A 17,564-nucleotide genomic window follows, 5' to 3' on the forward strand; every position below is an offset into this window, starting at 1 on the left:
CTATGCTTCGTCCTTGAACTTGACTAACAGCCATCTTCATCTACAATTTACCACAAGCATACATGACCTATATAAATGAATTATTGCCTCTTGAAAGGTCAAACCTAATTTGTGCGGCGGTTTCGTAACCGACCATATCCCATATTGATTCTTGGTCTGCCGAAATCATTTGGATTACTATTGACAAGTGACTCATGACAAATATGTGGTAATTGCTACATCCTTAACTTTTGAATTTCTCTTGAACCTTAATGTTAGACTCCAAAGCTTTTTACTTGCTACGTTTAAAATTACCAATTTAGTAAGAAAGGACGGTGTGGGAGGTGGACAATTAAGAACATGTGAAGGAAATAGAAATGCTTCCTACCAAGAAATTCTCAATCTAAGGCTACTAAAGACGACTTCAATACTCTTAGATCGAAAGATCGGATCATTGTGAGGAGGATTGAAAGACAAACGATTGTGAGCAAGATTTAAAACAAACTTCTATATGGTGCCTGCTTCATTTATGCCCTGGTCCTGCTTGTAACCAAAGAAACGTCACTTAAAGGCCTCCAATTAAACTTTTGATTTTACATACACCAAGGATTAACAGTTTAACAAGATGGCAGCATAGTAAATCTTGCCAAAAAAGTGAAGTTGCAAAAATTGGCAGCAGTCAATTGGCACTCAGAAGTTAAAAAATGGTGGAATATGTCCTATTTCATCGCTTCGGGGTAGAAAAAGAAGATTGATAGCTTTCATTTTAAGGTTACGAGATAGTAGCAGAAGTTAAACATGAAGTGTTCACTTATTTGTTTGTTTTATTTATCTGGTGCTACCCCATTGCAAAAGTTAAAGTAAGAGGCATTTCTTACTTGATAGCTGAGAATTCCATGAAAAAACAACTTTTCATCGAATAAATATCAAGTTTCTGGGTCCAGGTTCTTCTATAGAGCTTCACTAACTCTAAAGAAGCTATGGCAAAGGCAATGAAGAATACTACACATCTCTAACTAGCCTTCAAACACGTCAGCATAACTCTAAAAACTACCCATTAAGTCAAATTAGAAACGGCCTAATCACTAGAGCCATCCAGAATTTCCAGCAGCAGGGTGCTCAAATAACTAGCTAAATGTACCCAATGTTTAAAAATTAATGCAGGACAAAGATTTCTGGAATTCTACACATGATATTGAGAGTTAAAAAGAACTCGTCTGTGTCTTTCAGGGTACATTGGTCGCACACAGAATAATAACTCTCAGCTTCAACCAAACAGCCTAGAGTATAATGGATGATCCAAACACAATTAACTAGGAGAGTATACTACCAGTAACAGGAAAAAACAAACTATTAAACCCGGCTTCTAAAACTCAATCTAGCTGCATCTCTTCAGGAAATGGGATGGAAGCACAGCAATGGTAATAGCCATTGTCATCGAACACAAACCTTTGTGAAAGATGAGCTTCACGGATAAGATACTCTCCCCATTCTTCCGAGCCATATTGACCAAAAATTGTTCGTGCATCAAAGGAATCAGCTTTTCTTGATCTTGTTTTGCTATCAATTAGAGAACGGTAAGTCAGTGGCACCAGTAACAACAAAAAGAGTTATGCAGCCACTAGAATCATGATAGAGAATTTAAGCTGACAAATAAACAAGAGTATGCAACAAAAGAATAAAATATGGCACCTTTTTCTGTGTCGCGCATTCATTATAGTGGCATGCAACTGTATTAGAAGGGGCAGAAAAGGCTTATCAGGAACTTTTCAAATCAAGAAAACAGCAAAAATATAAAAGAATGCAAATTTAGCAATTTCCACCACGACAGTTTCATGGATCAGCTATATGTATTCAGGTAGTAAATTTGTAAAAGGAAAAGGACCACCAAGACAATAGAATATGTGAGAAGGCACGGGAGAAAATATGTTATTGATATTGAATGAACAATACAATACAAGAGGTCCTTATTTATAGCTATACTATACAAGGACATACTACTCTTCTACCAATGTGGGACAATACTACACTATATACATGCTGTAAACTAACACTCCCCCTCAAGCAGGTGCATACAAATCATATGTACCGAGCTTGTTACATATATAACCAATACGAGGACCAGTGAGGGACTTGGTGAAAATATCTGCAAGTTGATCATTCGACCTCACAAACTTTGTAACAATCTCTCCTGAAAGTATCTTTTCTCTGACGAAGTGACAATCAATCTCAATGTGTTTAGTTCTCTCATGGAACACCGGAGATGTCTGCTTACTTGCTCGATACTGAAAGAGCTCATTATATTCTTCTTTAGATAAAGAAAATCCTTGGTTACCTGGAGTCTCGGTCTGAGCAATGTAAGCATTTTTGGGTGGACGACCATGTAAGGAATAGCACATTTCACGAGTGTGTCCAAGTTTGTGACAATAAGAACACTTGGGTCTAGATTTTCCAAAACGACCTCCTCCTCGTCTATGCTCCATAGTTTGAGATGCCCGAACATCCATTGTCTGGGATGCAAGAACAGAGGAATCAAGTATCTGTGATGAGATCACTGATGGACTTGGTGCAGCAGCAAGGCGGAGTAATCTAGAGAATAATTCATCAACTGTCGGGACAGACGGACTAGCCAAAATCTGGTCGCGTACTGAATCAAGATCATTAGGAAGTCCAGCGAGGGTAAGAACAAGAAACATCTTCTGTCGCTGCTCTTGTTGTTTTTCCACACTAGCAGAAACTGGCATCAACTTCTCAAATTCCTCCATGACTGCCTGTACTTGACCCAAGTAAGTAGACATATCCAATTCCTGCTTCTTTAAGTTTGTCATCCGTGATATCACATCATAGAAGCGAGATATGTCATTAGTGTATAAGGTGCGTGCCTTTGCCCAAACCAAATAACATGTCTGGAATGGACGAAACAAGGGCATCAACTTGGAATCAATAGATCGCCACAAGATGCTACATAACTGAGCATCGATTTTTGCCCAAAGTGCTATTGCCTTTTCATCTCCATCGCTAGACTGTTTGATTATATGATCTTGAACACCTTGACCTCTACACCATAACTCGACAGATGAAGCCCAAGCTAAGTAGTTTGAACCTCCCATTAAAGGTTCCGAGGTAATAATAGCACTAGAGCTTCCAGAACTCATGTTTCTAGACCCAAAAGCATCAAATCCCAAAGACATTGTTGCAAATTATTACCAAATAGGAGAAAGAATCAACTGTAATCCACTGAAACAGTGTACGGAAACACAGAAACAGAATACTGAAAAACTGTAGCTGCCGGAATCTACTGTAGCTGTCGGAATAGTACTATAGCTGCCGGAAAAAACTCAAAGTTGTCGGAATGAAATAAAAACAGTAGGGGTAGGATCGGAATTACCAGGCGACCCAACTGTTATGAAGGAAGATTTTCAAAAAATGGCCGGAAGTGGTCGTACGCGCCGGCGCGTGAGCTTCTGGTGGCGCGTGGAGGCGCGTGAGGAGGCTGCTGCCGGAGTTTTTCACTGGGGTTTGGTCGCCGGACAGTGACGACTCTTGTGGTAGTGTTGGATTTTGCACAACACTGACAGAAATGAAGCAGATAGAAAACAGCCTTAAAAAATACTGATTTCTCTTTCCCGGAATCGCTGGAATTTATGCACAGCGATAAGTCTCTCACAATTGCTCCGATACCATGTGAGAAGGCACGGGAGAAAATATGTTATTGATATTGAATGAACAATACAATACAAGAGATCCTTATTTATAGCTATACTATACAAGGACATGCTACTCTTCTACCAATGTGGGACAATACTACACTATATACATGCTGTAAACTAACAGAATACATCTAGAAAAGTAACTTGTATCAAGTGCAAGTCTAAACAATTTTAGAGGCCCAAGCTTTTCTTGAAAGTAACCGTAAAAAAGAAAACATACTTGAATGAGCTCAAGCAGTGTTCTAGTATTTAATACTTGATACCAGAAAAAACAAACGAACACCACAAGACAACACCAGCAAGCAAAATACAACTGAAGAAACAAGTTCCACACAGATAAAGTTGGAATGCAGGAGGTGAAAATGAGTTAGGGTTCGAGAATGCTAAATTCAAAAAGGTGTCATAATTAAAATGGACGCAGCAATATTGACTCTTGGTGGCGAGTGAAACTGTTTTACTTTTGATGTATTAACAGAGTGTAACGATTCGACCGGTCGTTTTGAGAGTATTAGCCCCGATCCCCTATTTATTGCTTCCCCCGTATCTTTTTTCGGCTTATGTGACTTGTCGGGAGGTTTTGTTGTGGTTTCGGAGTGATTTGGGACACTAATCCCTAAAACGGAAACTTAAGTCTTAGGATTTTGACCGTAGCTGGAACTGTGTGAAGACGACTCCGGAATGGAGTTTCGTCGGTTCCGTTAGCTCCGTTGGGTGATTTTGGACTTAGAACGTGTCCGGATTGTGTTTTGAAGATCTGTAGCTAAATTAGGCTAGAAATGGCGAAAGTTGAATTTTTGGGAAGTTTGACCGGTAATGGACTTTTTGATATCGGGGTCGGATTCTGATTCCGGAAGTTGGAGTAGGTCTGAAATATCAAATATGACTTGTGTGCAAAATTTGAGGTCAATCGGACGTGGTTTGATAGGATTCGGCATCGGTTGTGGAAGTTTGAAACTTTGAAGTTCATTAGGCTTGAATCGATGTGTAATTCGTGTTTTTAGCGTTGTTTGATCTGATTTAAAGGCTCGACTAAGTTCGTGTGATGTTTTAGGACTGGTTGGTATATTTGGTTGAGGTCCCGGGGGTCTCGGGTGAGTTTCGGATGGTTAACGGATCATTTTTGGACTTAGAAGATTTTCTGGTGCTGGGCTGGTTCTGGTGTAATCGCACCTGCGCAAGGCTGACCGCAGGTGCGATGCCCGCAGGTGCGAGCAATATGGAGCAGGTGAGGGCTGGGGGAAATGGCCGGTGGTCGCAGGTGCGGTGTTAAGGCCGCAGAAGTGGAGTCGCTTCTGCGGGGGATCGATCGCAGAAGCGGACCAGTGCTTTGGCGCAGATGCGCACCCGCAGAAGCGAGATTTAGACCGCAGAAGTGGGGGAGGCGCAGGTGCGGGAGAGTCGATCGCAGGAGCGAAGGAACTGCATATGCGGGAATGTCGTCTCTTCTGCGACGCCGCAGATGCGGCTAAGTGACAGCATAAGCAGAAATGCTGGACAAAACACTTAAAAGCAAGGGTTCGCGATTTTTGCTCATTGTGAGCTCGGGTTTGGCGATTTCTTGAGAGCATTTTCGAGGGATTTCTTGAGGTAAGTCCCTTGTGTTTATTTTTGATCAATAATCTTGCTTTCCCATTTATTTTTCCACCTAGTTAGTGTGTATTTAAGGTGGAATTTGGGAGTTTGAGGCTAGGGATTTAGAGAGTTTGATTTGAGGATTTGAGGGTCGAGTTGATGTCGGATATTGGTAATTATGGTATGGTTGGACTCGTGAGTGAATGGGAGTTCATATTTTGTGACTTTTACCCGATTTCGAAACGTGGGCCCGGGTCGACTTTTTAGGGCGATTTTCGAAATTCTTGTTAAAGTCTTGATTTCCTTAATTAGATTAGTCTATTATAGTTGTATTTATGATATGTAATTGTTTTTTGCTAGATTTGAGCCATTCGTAGTCGGATAATCGAGGAAAAGACATTCTTACTGATTGATTGAGCTTGGTTCGAGGTAAGTGGCTTGCCTAACCTTATGTGGGGGAAATCCCCTTAGGATTTGGTACTGTTGTGATATGTGAGCCCCGTGTACGCGAGGTGACGAGTGCGTACACGGGCTATTTGTTGTAAAACCCGATTTTTACTGAGTAGTAACCTGTTTTCATTCTTAATTGAGTTATACCAATATGTGTAGTAATCTTGTTTAGTCTAATATCGCATGTCTACGTGCTTTAACTACTTATTTGAACTCTGTGCAGCATGCCTAGTTGATTTCCTGCTTTTCCTTGTTCTTTATCAGTCTTAACTGTAGAATTCCTGCGGTTAACTGTGGTATTTATCGGTTTGAGCTGTGTGTTTACTTTTGAGACTACGAGGCGGTTCCTCGGGAGTTCTCTCTGCACATTTACTTTTGAGACTACGAGGCGGTTCCTCGGGAGTTCTCCCTGCACATTTACTTTTGAGACTACGAGGCGGTTCCTCGGGAGTTCTCCTTGCACATTTACTTTTGAGACTACGAGGCGGTACCTCGGGAATTCTCCCTGTATTTACTTTTGAGACTACGAGGCGATACTTCGGGAGTTCTCCCTGCCTATTTATTTTGGGACTACGAGACGGTATCTCGGGAGATCCCCTGTTGTTTATACCTGTGTGTTGTACTGTTATTTCGCTATGTTTTCCTTTTGTTAAATTCCAGTCTCTTATTATACTGTCATATTCTCCTGCTTTATTTATTATATACCTGTGGGTCTGACCTGACCTCGTCACTACTCTACCGAGGTTAGGCTTGGCACTTACTGGGTATCGTTGTGGTGTACTCATGCTACTCTTCTGCACATGTTTTGTGTGCAGATCCAGGTGCTTCTTTTCAGCCACGTCATCAGTGAGCAGTGACAGTTTGGAGGCTTCAAGGTATATCTGCCGCGTCCGCAGACCTCGGAACCCCCCTCTATTCTCCCCTATGTCAATTACCTTATGTACTTCTTTTATTAGACTCTGGTGGTATAGAGATACTAGTTGTTCTTCTGTAGCTTGTGACTTACGATGTTTCGGGTTTTGGGAATACATTGTATACTCGAGTGTCGGTTATTGAATATGCCGGACGGCATTTTTATCAGTTGTTTAATTATCTGCTGCAGTTGGCTGTTAAAGTTTTCCTTTCATTTTCTTTATTCCGCAAGTATTAGGCTTACCTAGTAGTAGAGACTAGGAGAGAGAATTGGGTCGTGACCCAGAGTCACTACCAGGTGCTGCTTTTAGGCCTTTGCTTGCGATGAATAAATTGCTTTTCTGAGAAAAGAAAGTGGAGAGATCGGTGGGGGAAGGAAAAGCAAGGAAGAAGAAGGAGCAGTGCAGCACTAGATTGAATGGTCAAAGTATTTGAACGCAGCATCAAGAGAAATAGAGAGTCCTATCGGACAAACAATAGAGAAATTGCCAACATTAACTAGAAGAAAGAATTAACACCTTGAAAGCTATACCTTTAACTTCTGGTTTGCATCTTTTTCAAGAACAAGACCAGCTTCAGTGAACGCATTAGTGATCACCTCTAGAAAGGCTTAGGATAACAAATGCAGGTACTAAATACCCTTATAAATAGCAGAGAAAATAAAAAAGTACGTAGGGCAAGGGAAGAAGATGCCAGAAACTATGGATACGACAGGCACGTAAAAGTCGGTCTTCACCACCAATTACTTCCACAGGAGCATATACAACACGAGCTTTTGCTGGAGAACCTCTCATGCTTTCCTGCAGGATAAGAACAAATTTGAGTTCCAGCCAAGAAAAGTTGTGACCTTGTGAAATCTCATTAAAGCAACAGTCCAGAAGTATCCAGCATCTAAAAATCTACATGGTATGTAGTCTCTCTCTCTCCCCCTCCCTCCCTCTCCTTCTCCTTCTCCTTCTCCTCCCTCTCTCTCACACACACACTCACATACATACATACATACATACAAAGACCAACCAATTGAAGACGCATCCACCAAAAGAGATTGGTGTCACATGAAACAGAACTTATCATTTTGTTCATTTGCTTTCGCCTAATTCCAAGTGGGTCAACATTGCTATCAGTGGCATATTTGAAAACTTTAATACAAATTTACCCGTTCCTTGTTTCTGAGTTAAAAAATATAGAAGTCTATTTGCTATTTAATGTTTCCACTTTCTTTCACGTGTTGACAAGAGTGGGTTGCTCTAGTGGTGAGTACCCTCCACTTCCAACCAAGAGGTTGTGAGTTCGAGTCACCCCAAGAGCAAGGTGGGGAGTTCTTGGAGGGAGGGAGCCGAGGGTCTATCGGAAACAGCCTCTCTACCTTAGGGTAGGGGTAAGGTTTGCGTACAAACTACCCTCCACATACCCCAATAGTGGGATTATACTGGGTTGTTGTTGTTGTTGTACTTTCTTTCACGTGTTGTCATTTTTGTTTGTAATTCTTCCTTTTAAGCATAAAAAGTCGAGGCAGACCTGATCTATGTTTCTTCTTCAATTGCGCTACAGTTTCGTTACAAAATATTAACAATAATATACTACTTCCCTGTATCCTGTTTGGAAGATATGTTCTTTCCCTTTTTAGTGTTTTTCCAAAGCCATTAACTTATCAATATTTCCTTAGTCACTGCCATTGATAGAAAATCATGAAACCACAAGAAATATTTGAAACTAGCAAATTATTATAACACAATAAATATACATCAGAATCCGTACAATAAAATTTGAGTGGAAAATATACATATCTAAGCAAGTAAACACATACTGCGTCCTAAGCCTGGCAATAACTCTCCAGAAAAGGAAAAAGGCAAAAACTTACTAGAGAAGTACAACTAAATTGATTAAAGTTAACTCGTATTATTTCACTTTGCACATCAAGCTATTGAAATTTTGTAGTGCACGGCAATGTTACATAGAATATCACGTTCAAAACATGTTTACTTATAAAAACAAAAAAGGAACAAGCACGTTAGGTGATAACTTAAATTCCAACCTTATAGTTGGACATTTTTCAGATATCTTTAGTATGAGATCTATCATTTTTCTTTTGAAGTAAAAGATTAAAGTGCAAGTTAAATTTTTAGAGAATGTTTAGACAAGAGTGGGTTGATCTAGTGGTGAGCAACCCTCCACTTCCAACCAAGAGGTTGTGAGTTCGAGTCACCCCAAGAGTAAGGTGGGGAGTTCTTGGAGGGAGGGAGCCGAGGGTCTATCAGAAACAGCCTCTTTACCCCAGGGTAGGGGTAAGGTCTGCGTACACACTAACCTCCCCAGACCCCACTAGTGGGATTATACTGGGTTGTTGTTGTTGTTGTTGTTTAATGCAGTCTCTAGCAGAAATGCAGGATAAGGCTGCGTACAATAGACCCTTGTGGTCCGTCCCTTCCCTGGACCCCGCGCATAGCGGGAGCTTAGTGCACCGGACTGCCCCTTTTTTTTCTGTTTAATACTGAAAACAAAAAAATATAAATGATCTTCGTCCAAATGAACTTAAATAATATAAAACGTTAGTTTCTATAATAGCATATGAAACACTTCCTATATGACTGTTGCAATAATCTTAGGCTCAAGGTGCTAAAAAGTGTGAGCACCGAAAGGCTACTTGCTCCTAGATGTCTTCCATCAATGTTCGTTCAAGAACTTTCTACCATCTCAGCAAGAGATGATAGAGCCCGCTCCCTTCCCCTACATAGGAGCCCATCAGTGATCCTTTCCCACTAATCTTATGGTAGGTGGAGAATCCTTATCACTACTTTCCCTCGTCTTTTACTTTGATCAACAAATCCTAGATCCAAATTATATTTGCTGCATCAAGATAACCATTAATATTGAAATACATTTGCTACAGCAAGAGAACCAATAAACCTTCTGCTCAATCTAAAGCATCCTTCCATTTTCTTGGTTTTTGGCCTCTACTGGCATGAGCTGGTATGAGTGGTGGCAGATAATTTTTCTTATAAGTCTTTTGAGGTTTCAAAATATATATATATATATATATATATATATATATATTTGAATTTTGTAATAGGATTACATGAAACTTCAGTAGAAGCTTAATGGTTTCTATAGATTTTAGTCAACTTTTCATGCCCGTGAATACAACAACAACAACCCATTATGATCCCGCAAGTGGGCCCTGGGGAGGGTAGAGAGTACGCAGACCTTACCCCTACCCCCAGAGGGGTAGAGAGGCTGTTTCCGAAAGACCCTCGACTCGAAAAGAAGAAAAATAAACAATAGACAATAGGTCAGTGACAGCAATAGAAGATAAAAAATATTAACAACATCGTAAGAAATAGAAAAATAGATGTAAAAGCAATAACTATAAACAACAATACTACCATAGAAAATAGTGAGGAAACTACACAAACCACTACCAACCCACGGCGAAACAACAACAGGCCAGCCCCGCCCCCGGAACAACCCTAACCTACAACCCTAATGCTCGACCTCCACCCCTTCATATCCAGAGCCATGTCCTCGGAGATCTGAAGTCGCGCTATGTCTTGCCTGATCACCTCACCCCAATACTTCTTAGGTCGTCCTCTACCTCTCCTCGTACCTGCCAATGCTAACGTCTCACACCTCCTAACCGGGGCATCTATGCTTCTCCTCCGCACGTGCCCGAACCATCTAAGCCTCACTTCCCGCATCTTGTCGTCCATGGGAGCCACGCCCACCTTCTCCCGCATATCTACATCCTAATCTTATCCAGCCTAGTGTGCCCACACATCCATCTCAACATCCTCATTTCTGCCACTTGCATCTTCTGGGTATAGGAATTCTTGGCTACCTAACACTCAGCCCCATACAACATGGCCGGTCTAACCACCGCTCTATAGAACTTGCCTTTGAGTTTCGGTGGCACTTTCTTGTCACACAGGACTCCAGATGCTAACCTCCATTTCATCCACCCCACTCATATACGGTGCGTGACATCCTCGTCTATCTCCCCATCCCCCTGAATAATTGATCCAAGGTACTTGAAACTCCCTCTCTTAGGGATGACTCGAGAGTCAAGCCTCACATCCATGTCCCCTTCTCCCGACTCATCGCTGAACTTACACTCCAGATATTCTGTCTTAGTCCTACTCAACTTGAAACCTTTAACCTCAAGGGTCTGTCTCCAAATCTCCAGCCTCTCATTAACGTCGCTTCGCGTCTCATCAATCAGTACTATATCATCAGCGAACAACATACACCATGGCACCTCCCCTTGAATATGGTGTGTTAGCGCATCCATCACCAGGGCAAATAAGAACGGGCTGAGCGCAAACCCTTGGTGCAACCCCATAACAACCGAAAAGTGCTCCGAGTCACCTTCCACAGTCCTAACCCGAGTCTTAACTCCCTCATACATGTCTTTTAATACCCTAATGTAAACTACCGGCACATCTTTCCCCTCCAGGCATCTCCAAAGAATCTCCCTAGGAACCTTGTTATACGCTTTCTCTAGGTCAATAAACACCATGTGCAAATCTTTTTTCCTATCCTTGTACTGTGCCACCAACCTCCTTATAAGGTGGACAGCTTCCGTAGTAGACCGACCCGGCATGAATCCGAATTGGTTGTCGGATATAGACATTGCCCTCCTTACGCTTCCTTCCACCACCCTCTCCCAAACTTTCATGGTATGACTTAGTAACTTGATGCCTCTATAGTTGTTATAATTCTGGATGTCACATTTGTTCTTGAACAGCGGTATCATCGTACTCCACCTCTATTCATCTGGCATCCTTTTCGTCCTGAAGATAACATTAAATAGCGCAGTCAACCATTCCAAGCCTGCTCTACCCACACACCTCCACAATTCCACCGGAATTTCGTCCGGCCCGGTCGCTTGGCCTCTACTCATCTTGCGCATAGCTCCCACGACCTCCTCAACCTTAATACGCCTACAATACCTAAAGTCTTGGTGACTCCCGGAGTGACCCAATTCCCCTAGCACAATGTTTCTGTCCTCTTCTTCATTCATAAGCCGATAGAAGTAATCCTGCCATCTCCGCTTAATCTGGGCATCTTTCGTCAATACTCTGCCTTCCTCGTCCTTGATGCACCTCACTTGATCCAAGTCACGAGCCTTCCTCTCTCTAGCCTTGGCCAGCCGAAATAGCTTCTTCTCCCCTCCTTTGTCCCCCAACTCATTGTACAGACGACCAAACGCTGCATCCTTAGCCTCCGTGACCGCTAACTTCGCCTCCTTCCTGGCTTTCTTATATCTTCCTCTATTCACTCTCCTCTCTTCCTCGTTTGTGCTCTTCACTAACCTAAGATATGCTGCTTTCTTTGCTTCCACTTTACCTTGGACCACATCATTCCACCACCAGTCGCCTTGGTGCCCGCCATTAGTAACCCTTCGAGACCCCTAGCACCTCTCTCGCCGCCTTTCTTATCATGCCGTGAATGATATTTTTAAACAGGACTTACTTGAAACTTCAGTAAAGGTTTAAGGGTTTCTACAGACGCTAGTCTAAACTTTTTATGCCAATCAATAATAGGTTACCCACTTCTTGGTGTTAACCTATATTTCTTATGCCAATTAGTAACAGAAGATTCACCCAGAGATTGATAGCAAGCAGATAAAGCAAATTCCACAGTCAAAGTTCAAGGAAAGGGTTACCATGCCAGTTAAACTGTCATGCTAACCAGCTCAGTGTACAAATAAAATTAGCTCCGCTTAAGAGATGATATAACCTAGCCACCTAGGACAATAAAATATTCCAGTAACACCTTTTATGTTCACAGACAAGTGAAAGATTATAATGAGTAAACTTGAAAAAGAAGGATCATAAAGATTAAGTGCAATGGTTGTCACCTATAGCAGCCTGAAGTCCATAATTGTATAACTTGGATAAAGACTTACCAAACCCTTCAGTCTTATAGACACGGGTTGGCTCTCCAAAGCATCAATTACTTTTGGTGAGACAGTCTGGAAACACAATAGGAAGCGCAATTTTTTATTTTGAAGAGTTAGACAGAGAAAAAGATATTACAAAGGAAGAAAATGGCCATCTAATTGGAAATTTACCCGCAAAACCTCAGAAGCAGCTTCAATTCGGTCCTTATTCCAAAGCTTCAGCATGAGCACAGTCAAGTGGAATGTTTTTGGATTAATAAAGATGGACTTCTCAATTTCCAAACCTGTTGAGTGGAAAACATTCATTAATTTTGTTAGGGATTAAGACATAAAGAAGGAAGCAATGAGCTCCTGATCTAGGTTGAAAGATAGGGATAGATTTTATCATAAACATACGAAGGAAATGCAGAGATAAGAATTTTCACCACAGAAATCTTTTACAACATAGTACATGAATCCTTTTTCTCTCTTCATCTTTTGATAAAAGTAACATAATACATAGATCTTATACCTAACAGTTTAGAAGCCTTTGATTCTGAAATAGAGGACTTGGACACTTTAGGCGAGTAACTCACGAGTGGCATGTTGGTTATATCCACTTTAACATGATCATTAGAATCTTCAGTCTTGACTTCCACTGCAACCCGTGGTTTACTCAAGTCCTGCTCCTCACCTTCCGAATCAGAAGTGTTACCACTTGAATCACATTCCAAATTTTCATCTTGATTAACTTCGGTAATTCCAAGAATCGAGTTCTGAAAGTTGATGAGCTTCTTGACCAGTTCAGGGTGTATGGCCAATGGAAGTGATACAAAGTGAGAGTAGTCAAGATTCCGGCTTTTAACTGCCTACAGAAAAAGACGCGCAAATAACACTTATGAGCACAATGCAATCAAAATTGAGATGAAGAAAATAGTAAGATTCCTCATGACACAAGCAAGAATGACGAATCACTCTTGAGCAAGATTCCTCATAACACAAGCAAGTATAATGAATCACACTTGAGCATTTTATAAAAATCTGCTTAACAGATAAAATAAAATTAGACAAGAATGTTATTTCAAAGTTCTGAATTATTAATCATTTTGAAAGTGCCAGGAAAGCTAAGAGTTCCAGTAGACAGTTAATACGTTAGTTTCAGTTGAGAGAGAGAGAGAGAGAGAGGTAATCAAAAAAGCAACTTCAAATGTGAAGGTTCAAGGTCAAAACCAAGTGATAACTGGACAAACTTTAAACAGGAAAAGGCTCTTAAGAGTTGCAAGAAATGACACTGGATGACATACGGTAAGATATCTTATGTGTATTTTGCGTTCGTGCCATAATGCATCAGCTAAACTTCATCAAAAATCATCATAGCATGAACATTTAGAAGTAAAAGTAAGAGAATCAAAATTAAAATCTTTGAGCAAAAACAGATACAAACATGTTACCAGAGTTTATAGGTACAAGCTCAAGAGAAGTTGACAAATATGCAATGCTATTTCTTTTTTCCTTATTTGACTGCTAGCACGGACAAAATTAAATGTTGGTGCTAACCTCATCAATTATGGCTTGGACTCTATCTGATGCTCTTGCCACACTTTCAGCAGAATTTCCTTCTATGACTGCAATATGTAACACTATATTAAAAAATAGGGGAAAAAATCAAACATAGACATTTTGGATTTCAATACTGACGTACTGACCCCATATTCAGTATAGATCAATACAAAAACAATTTAAAAAGGTCCAATCACTCTGAAAGAAACAAGTTATGGTGGAAGTTACAAGTACCAAAAACATTAAGAAAAGTGGACACCAACTCCATTTAGGAGATTTACTGAGAATAATACATCACAAAGGAGAGACCAAAAGCCAATCACCACAACCAATGACAAGAAAAGAGCAAAGCACATTATCACAGCATGCTTCCAAAATTTTGGGTCAAACAAACTGTGGTAGCAGATACGAATGGACTTGAGCTTGGAATTTTCGGAAAAGAAAAAACTGTAGTATCACCAAATATTAGGATTAAAAATAACTGCATCAGACAGAAGATACAAGCAATCCACGTAAAGAATAAATGAGAGAAGGGTAACTAAGGCCTCATTTGTTTGCACTCAATGGAGGTTTGAATCTTAATTATTCAGATCTCAGACATTAAGTGCGTTTGTTTTTAAAGTCTGAATCTTAATTATTCAGATCTTAATTATTAAGTGTATTTATTTTTTTAACTTCACAACCATTTTAATGGGTCTGAATAGGTCTGTATGATTAAGATCTATAACAGAGACTTAATTTCATTAGGATGCTACCATCCACATTCATTATGGACTGCCGCCACCGCCAACCATTATCAACTACCACCATGCCACCCACCACCACCACCATCATCATCCCCAATCATAGCCGCCATTATCGACTCTCACCACCCACCATCCCCACCACTCCCACCACTATCATTTTCAACCACAACCAACACTCATCATCCACCTCAACTACCACAACTAACCACCCCATCACCATCAACAATCATAGCCGGCAGTGCCCATTATAAACTACCACCACCCACCACCGCCTTCCTCAATCACAACTACCTCCACCGCCCGCCATTACTAGCTATCACCACCCACCACCACCATCCTCACTAGTAATAGCCATCACTACCATTTACCACCAGCTACTACCTTGAACCACCACCATCAACCAAAACTATCACCAACCGTTGCATCTAGTCGGCATTCACAAGCACCACCGTTAGCCATCACCATCAGCAACTACCATAGAATATTAGATTAATTAGTATTTTATTTGAATTTTATGTTTATTAATTTTCAAATAAAGATAAATTTTAACATTCAGATGTTAAAAATCAAACAATCTTAATCATTTAGTATTCAGATCTTAATGCACATCTTGATATTCAGATGTGTATTCAGATTCAGATGTCTTAATCTTAATACACATCTTGATATTCAGACACATCTTGATATTCAGATGTGTATTCAGATTTAGACGTCTTAATCATAAAAAAACAAATGAGGCCTAAGATGGTTTTGCTTCAGTACATAGACATCCGAATGCACTACTTCGTAGGTGCAACACTATGGCGATTGAAAGTGCTTATAGATCTAAAATCACATCAAGGAAGGTTATCTCAAAAGATCTATGATCTCTAAAAATCAATGCAGTAGCTAAGAATAGAACACAAAACATAGGATCTATACAGCCGATACGAACTAGCGTATATACGCATTAATCATTGTTGCTACCCCTACATTAGGTCGCATTAGGATAAGTCTGATATTTAGAGAGTTTTCAGTTATAAAGAATCTCTAAGGTGTGTTAAAAGACAGCCTAGAATGAAATTGCCCAAATAGAGCAGAATATATAGTTCATCTAAGATAGTTGAATGATCAACTAATATACCCAGGTCCAGGAACAACATAAGTAGGTCATAGAAATCATACAGTACATTTCAGAAGCGAAATTCAGGTTAAACCATATCATTAGATTGAATTGAACGACTAAATCAAATGCAAAAAAGCTGAATCAATCAAAATAAGCCAGAAATAAAAAAGCAACCCACTTAGACAATCCTCTTTCCGCGATAATGGAAGTATGATTTGAACTCCCATTTCCTTTTCAATTGTCCTCTGTGTTGCACCTCTATATGCAAAATATCAAAGCAACATATCAGCCCCTCGTTTTTTGGTAAGCAAGAATACACACAAAGTCATACCCTTTCCCTCTGATGAAACGCATCAAGGAAGCCCCTGCCTGCAGGTATGTTTGGAAATTAGATGAGAGTGGTAGGAAAAAATCGGATGCAATTTTATTGGGAGACCTCTAAATTTTATGATGAAAATCGTCCATAACAAGTGCCATGAGCTCAAAGTGAAGATCATGTAAAGACAATAGCCAAAACTCATAAAAAGCTAGTCGAATTATCAAGGGCAGCAGTACCTAAAAGCAGAGGCCGATCTAGCCTTCTAACACCGAGTTCAACTGAACCCATAGCTTCCGATGCGAAGCATAATTTATGTGTAAAAATCCACTAATATTACAACAAAAAGTAGATATGAACCCATAATTTTAAAGACACAACTGGTTCAATGATAAGAATCTTAATGGCTGAACCCATAGAGTTTAAATCCTGGATCCGCCTCTGCCTACAAGCAACCAAAAAAAATTACCTCGAATGTAACTGAATGCTTCTGAGCTGCTGAAAGTGGTTCATCATCATTTACTACTTCAGCTCCACTGTCCTCTGCCAAAACTGTTGACTCATAGGAAGAGACGGTGCATTTAACTTCTTGCACTTGACCTCCAATGTTATGCTTCTCATCACCTAGAACTTTCAACATTAATCTTTTACAGTGTATTCTACAGAATATCAGATACCTAAAAATCTACAACTGCTTTATAACTATATATCCTGATTTAACACTATCATCTTTGAATTATTTGGATAACATGAAAGTACAGAAAGCTTAACAACCTAGAACCACTGATCCAATTCAATCAAATATTAAGAAGTGAGAAACACTCACCTTCATTAGACCTTGATTGAGTAGAAACATGTCTCCATGTTTTGGCAACCATTTTCTGCTTTTTCCGGTCCATGGCAACACGCAAAACTCCTTCAATATGCTTCCCCAAGTTATATTTAAAACCGCAAGAAGAAAAACATCTCTGCAACAGTTAGATTACCCCAGTGAAATATGTAAATAATATTATTTGACACGTGTTCATACATCTTCGGATTTTGACTATAGGCACAAAACACATGTTCGAGTTACAATTTTGATTTCTTTTCAAAACTTTTTATAATATTTTGATTTTTGACTAAACGATTCTGAGAAAAATAGAGACCGTTGTACCTGTAAATGTTGGTAATTGGTAAGTGGCCACCTTAAAAAGGACCTGCAGCTGCAAGCTGTCATTCGTCTATCGTCCGACGGCGGTGACGCTGTTAATAAATCTCCGGCTGAAGGAATTTATCTATTTTTTGGGGGTCTGGTACACGTGGATATAAATGAGAATTTTCGTAGTATAGCAGT

General features: G+C 40.2%; 1 protein-coding gene across 7 annotated transcripts; it reads right to left on the reverse strand.

The window, feature by feature from the left end:
• Positions 1 to 1,107: 1,107 nt before the first annotated feature.
• On the reverse strand, positions 1,108 to 17,544 carry LOC104107261 (uncharacterized). Of its 7 annotated transcripts, none has more exons than XM_009616007.4 (13): positions 17,385 to 17,544; positions 17,055 to 17,196; positions 16,698 to 16,852; positions 16,244 to 16,281; positions 16,091 to 16,170; positions 14,059 to 14,126; positions 13,034 to 13,370; positions 12,694 to 12,806; positions 12,529 to 12,594; positions 7,333 to 7,423; positions 7,156 to 7,223; positions 1,672 to 1,709; positions 1,108 to 1,539 (listed from the first exon to the last, which is right to left on the reverse strand). In XM_009616007.4, exons 1-13 carry the CDS (start codon positions 17,445 to 17,447, stop codon positions 1,353 to 1,355), a joined length of 1,446 nt encoding a protein of 481 aa, XP_009614302.1. In that variant the 5' UTR covers positions 17,448 to 17,544; the 3' UTR covers positions 1,108 to 1,352. The 7 variants fall into 7 exon arrangements, with proteins under 7 accessions (XP_009614302.1, XP_009614301.1, XP_018630031.1 ...); XM_009616006.4 differs by having other exon boundaries at positions 16,698 to 16,858; XM_018774515.3 differs by having other exon boundaries at positions 17,055 to 17,144; positions 17,385 to 17,492.
• Positions 17,545 to 17,564: the final 20 nt, after the last annotated feature.

This window comes from Nicotiana tomentosiformis, chromosome 3 (assembly GCF_000390325.3).
Source record: "Nicotiana tomentosiformis chromosome 3, ASM39032v3, whole genome shotgun sequence".
NCBI lineage: Eukaryota > Viridiplantae > Streptophyta > Magnoliopsida > Solanales > Solanaceae > Nicotiana > Nicotiana tomentosiformis.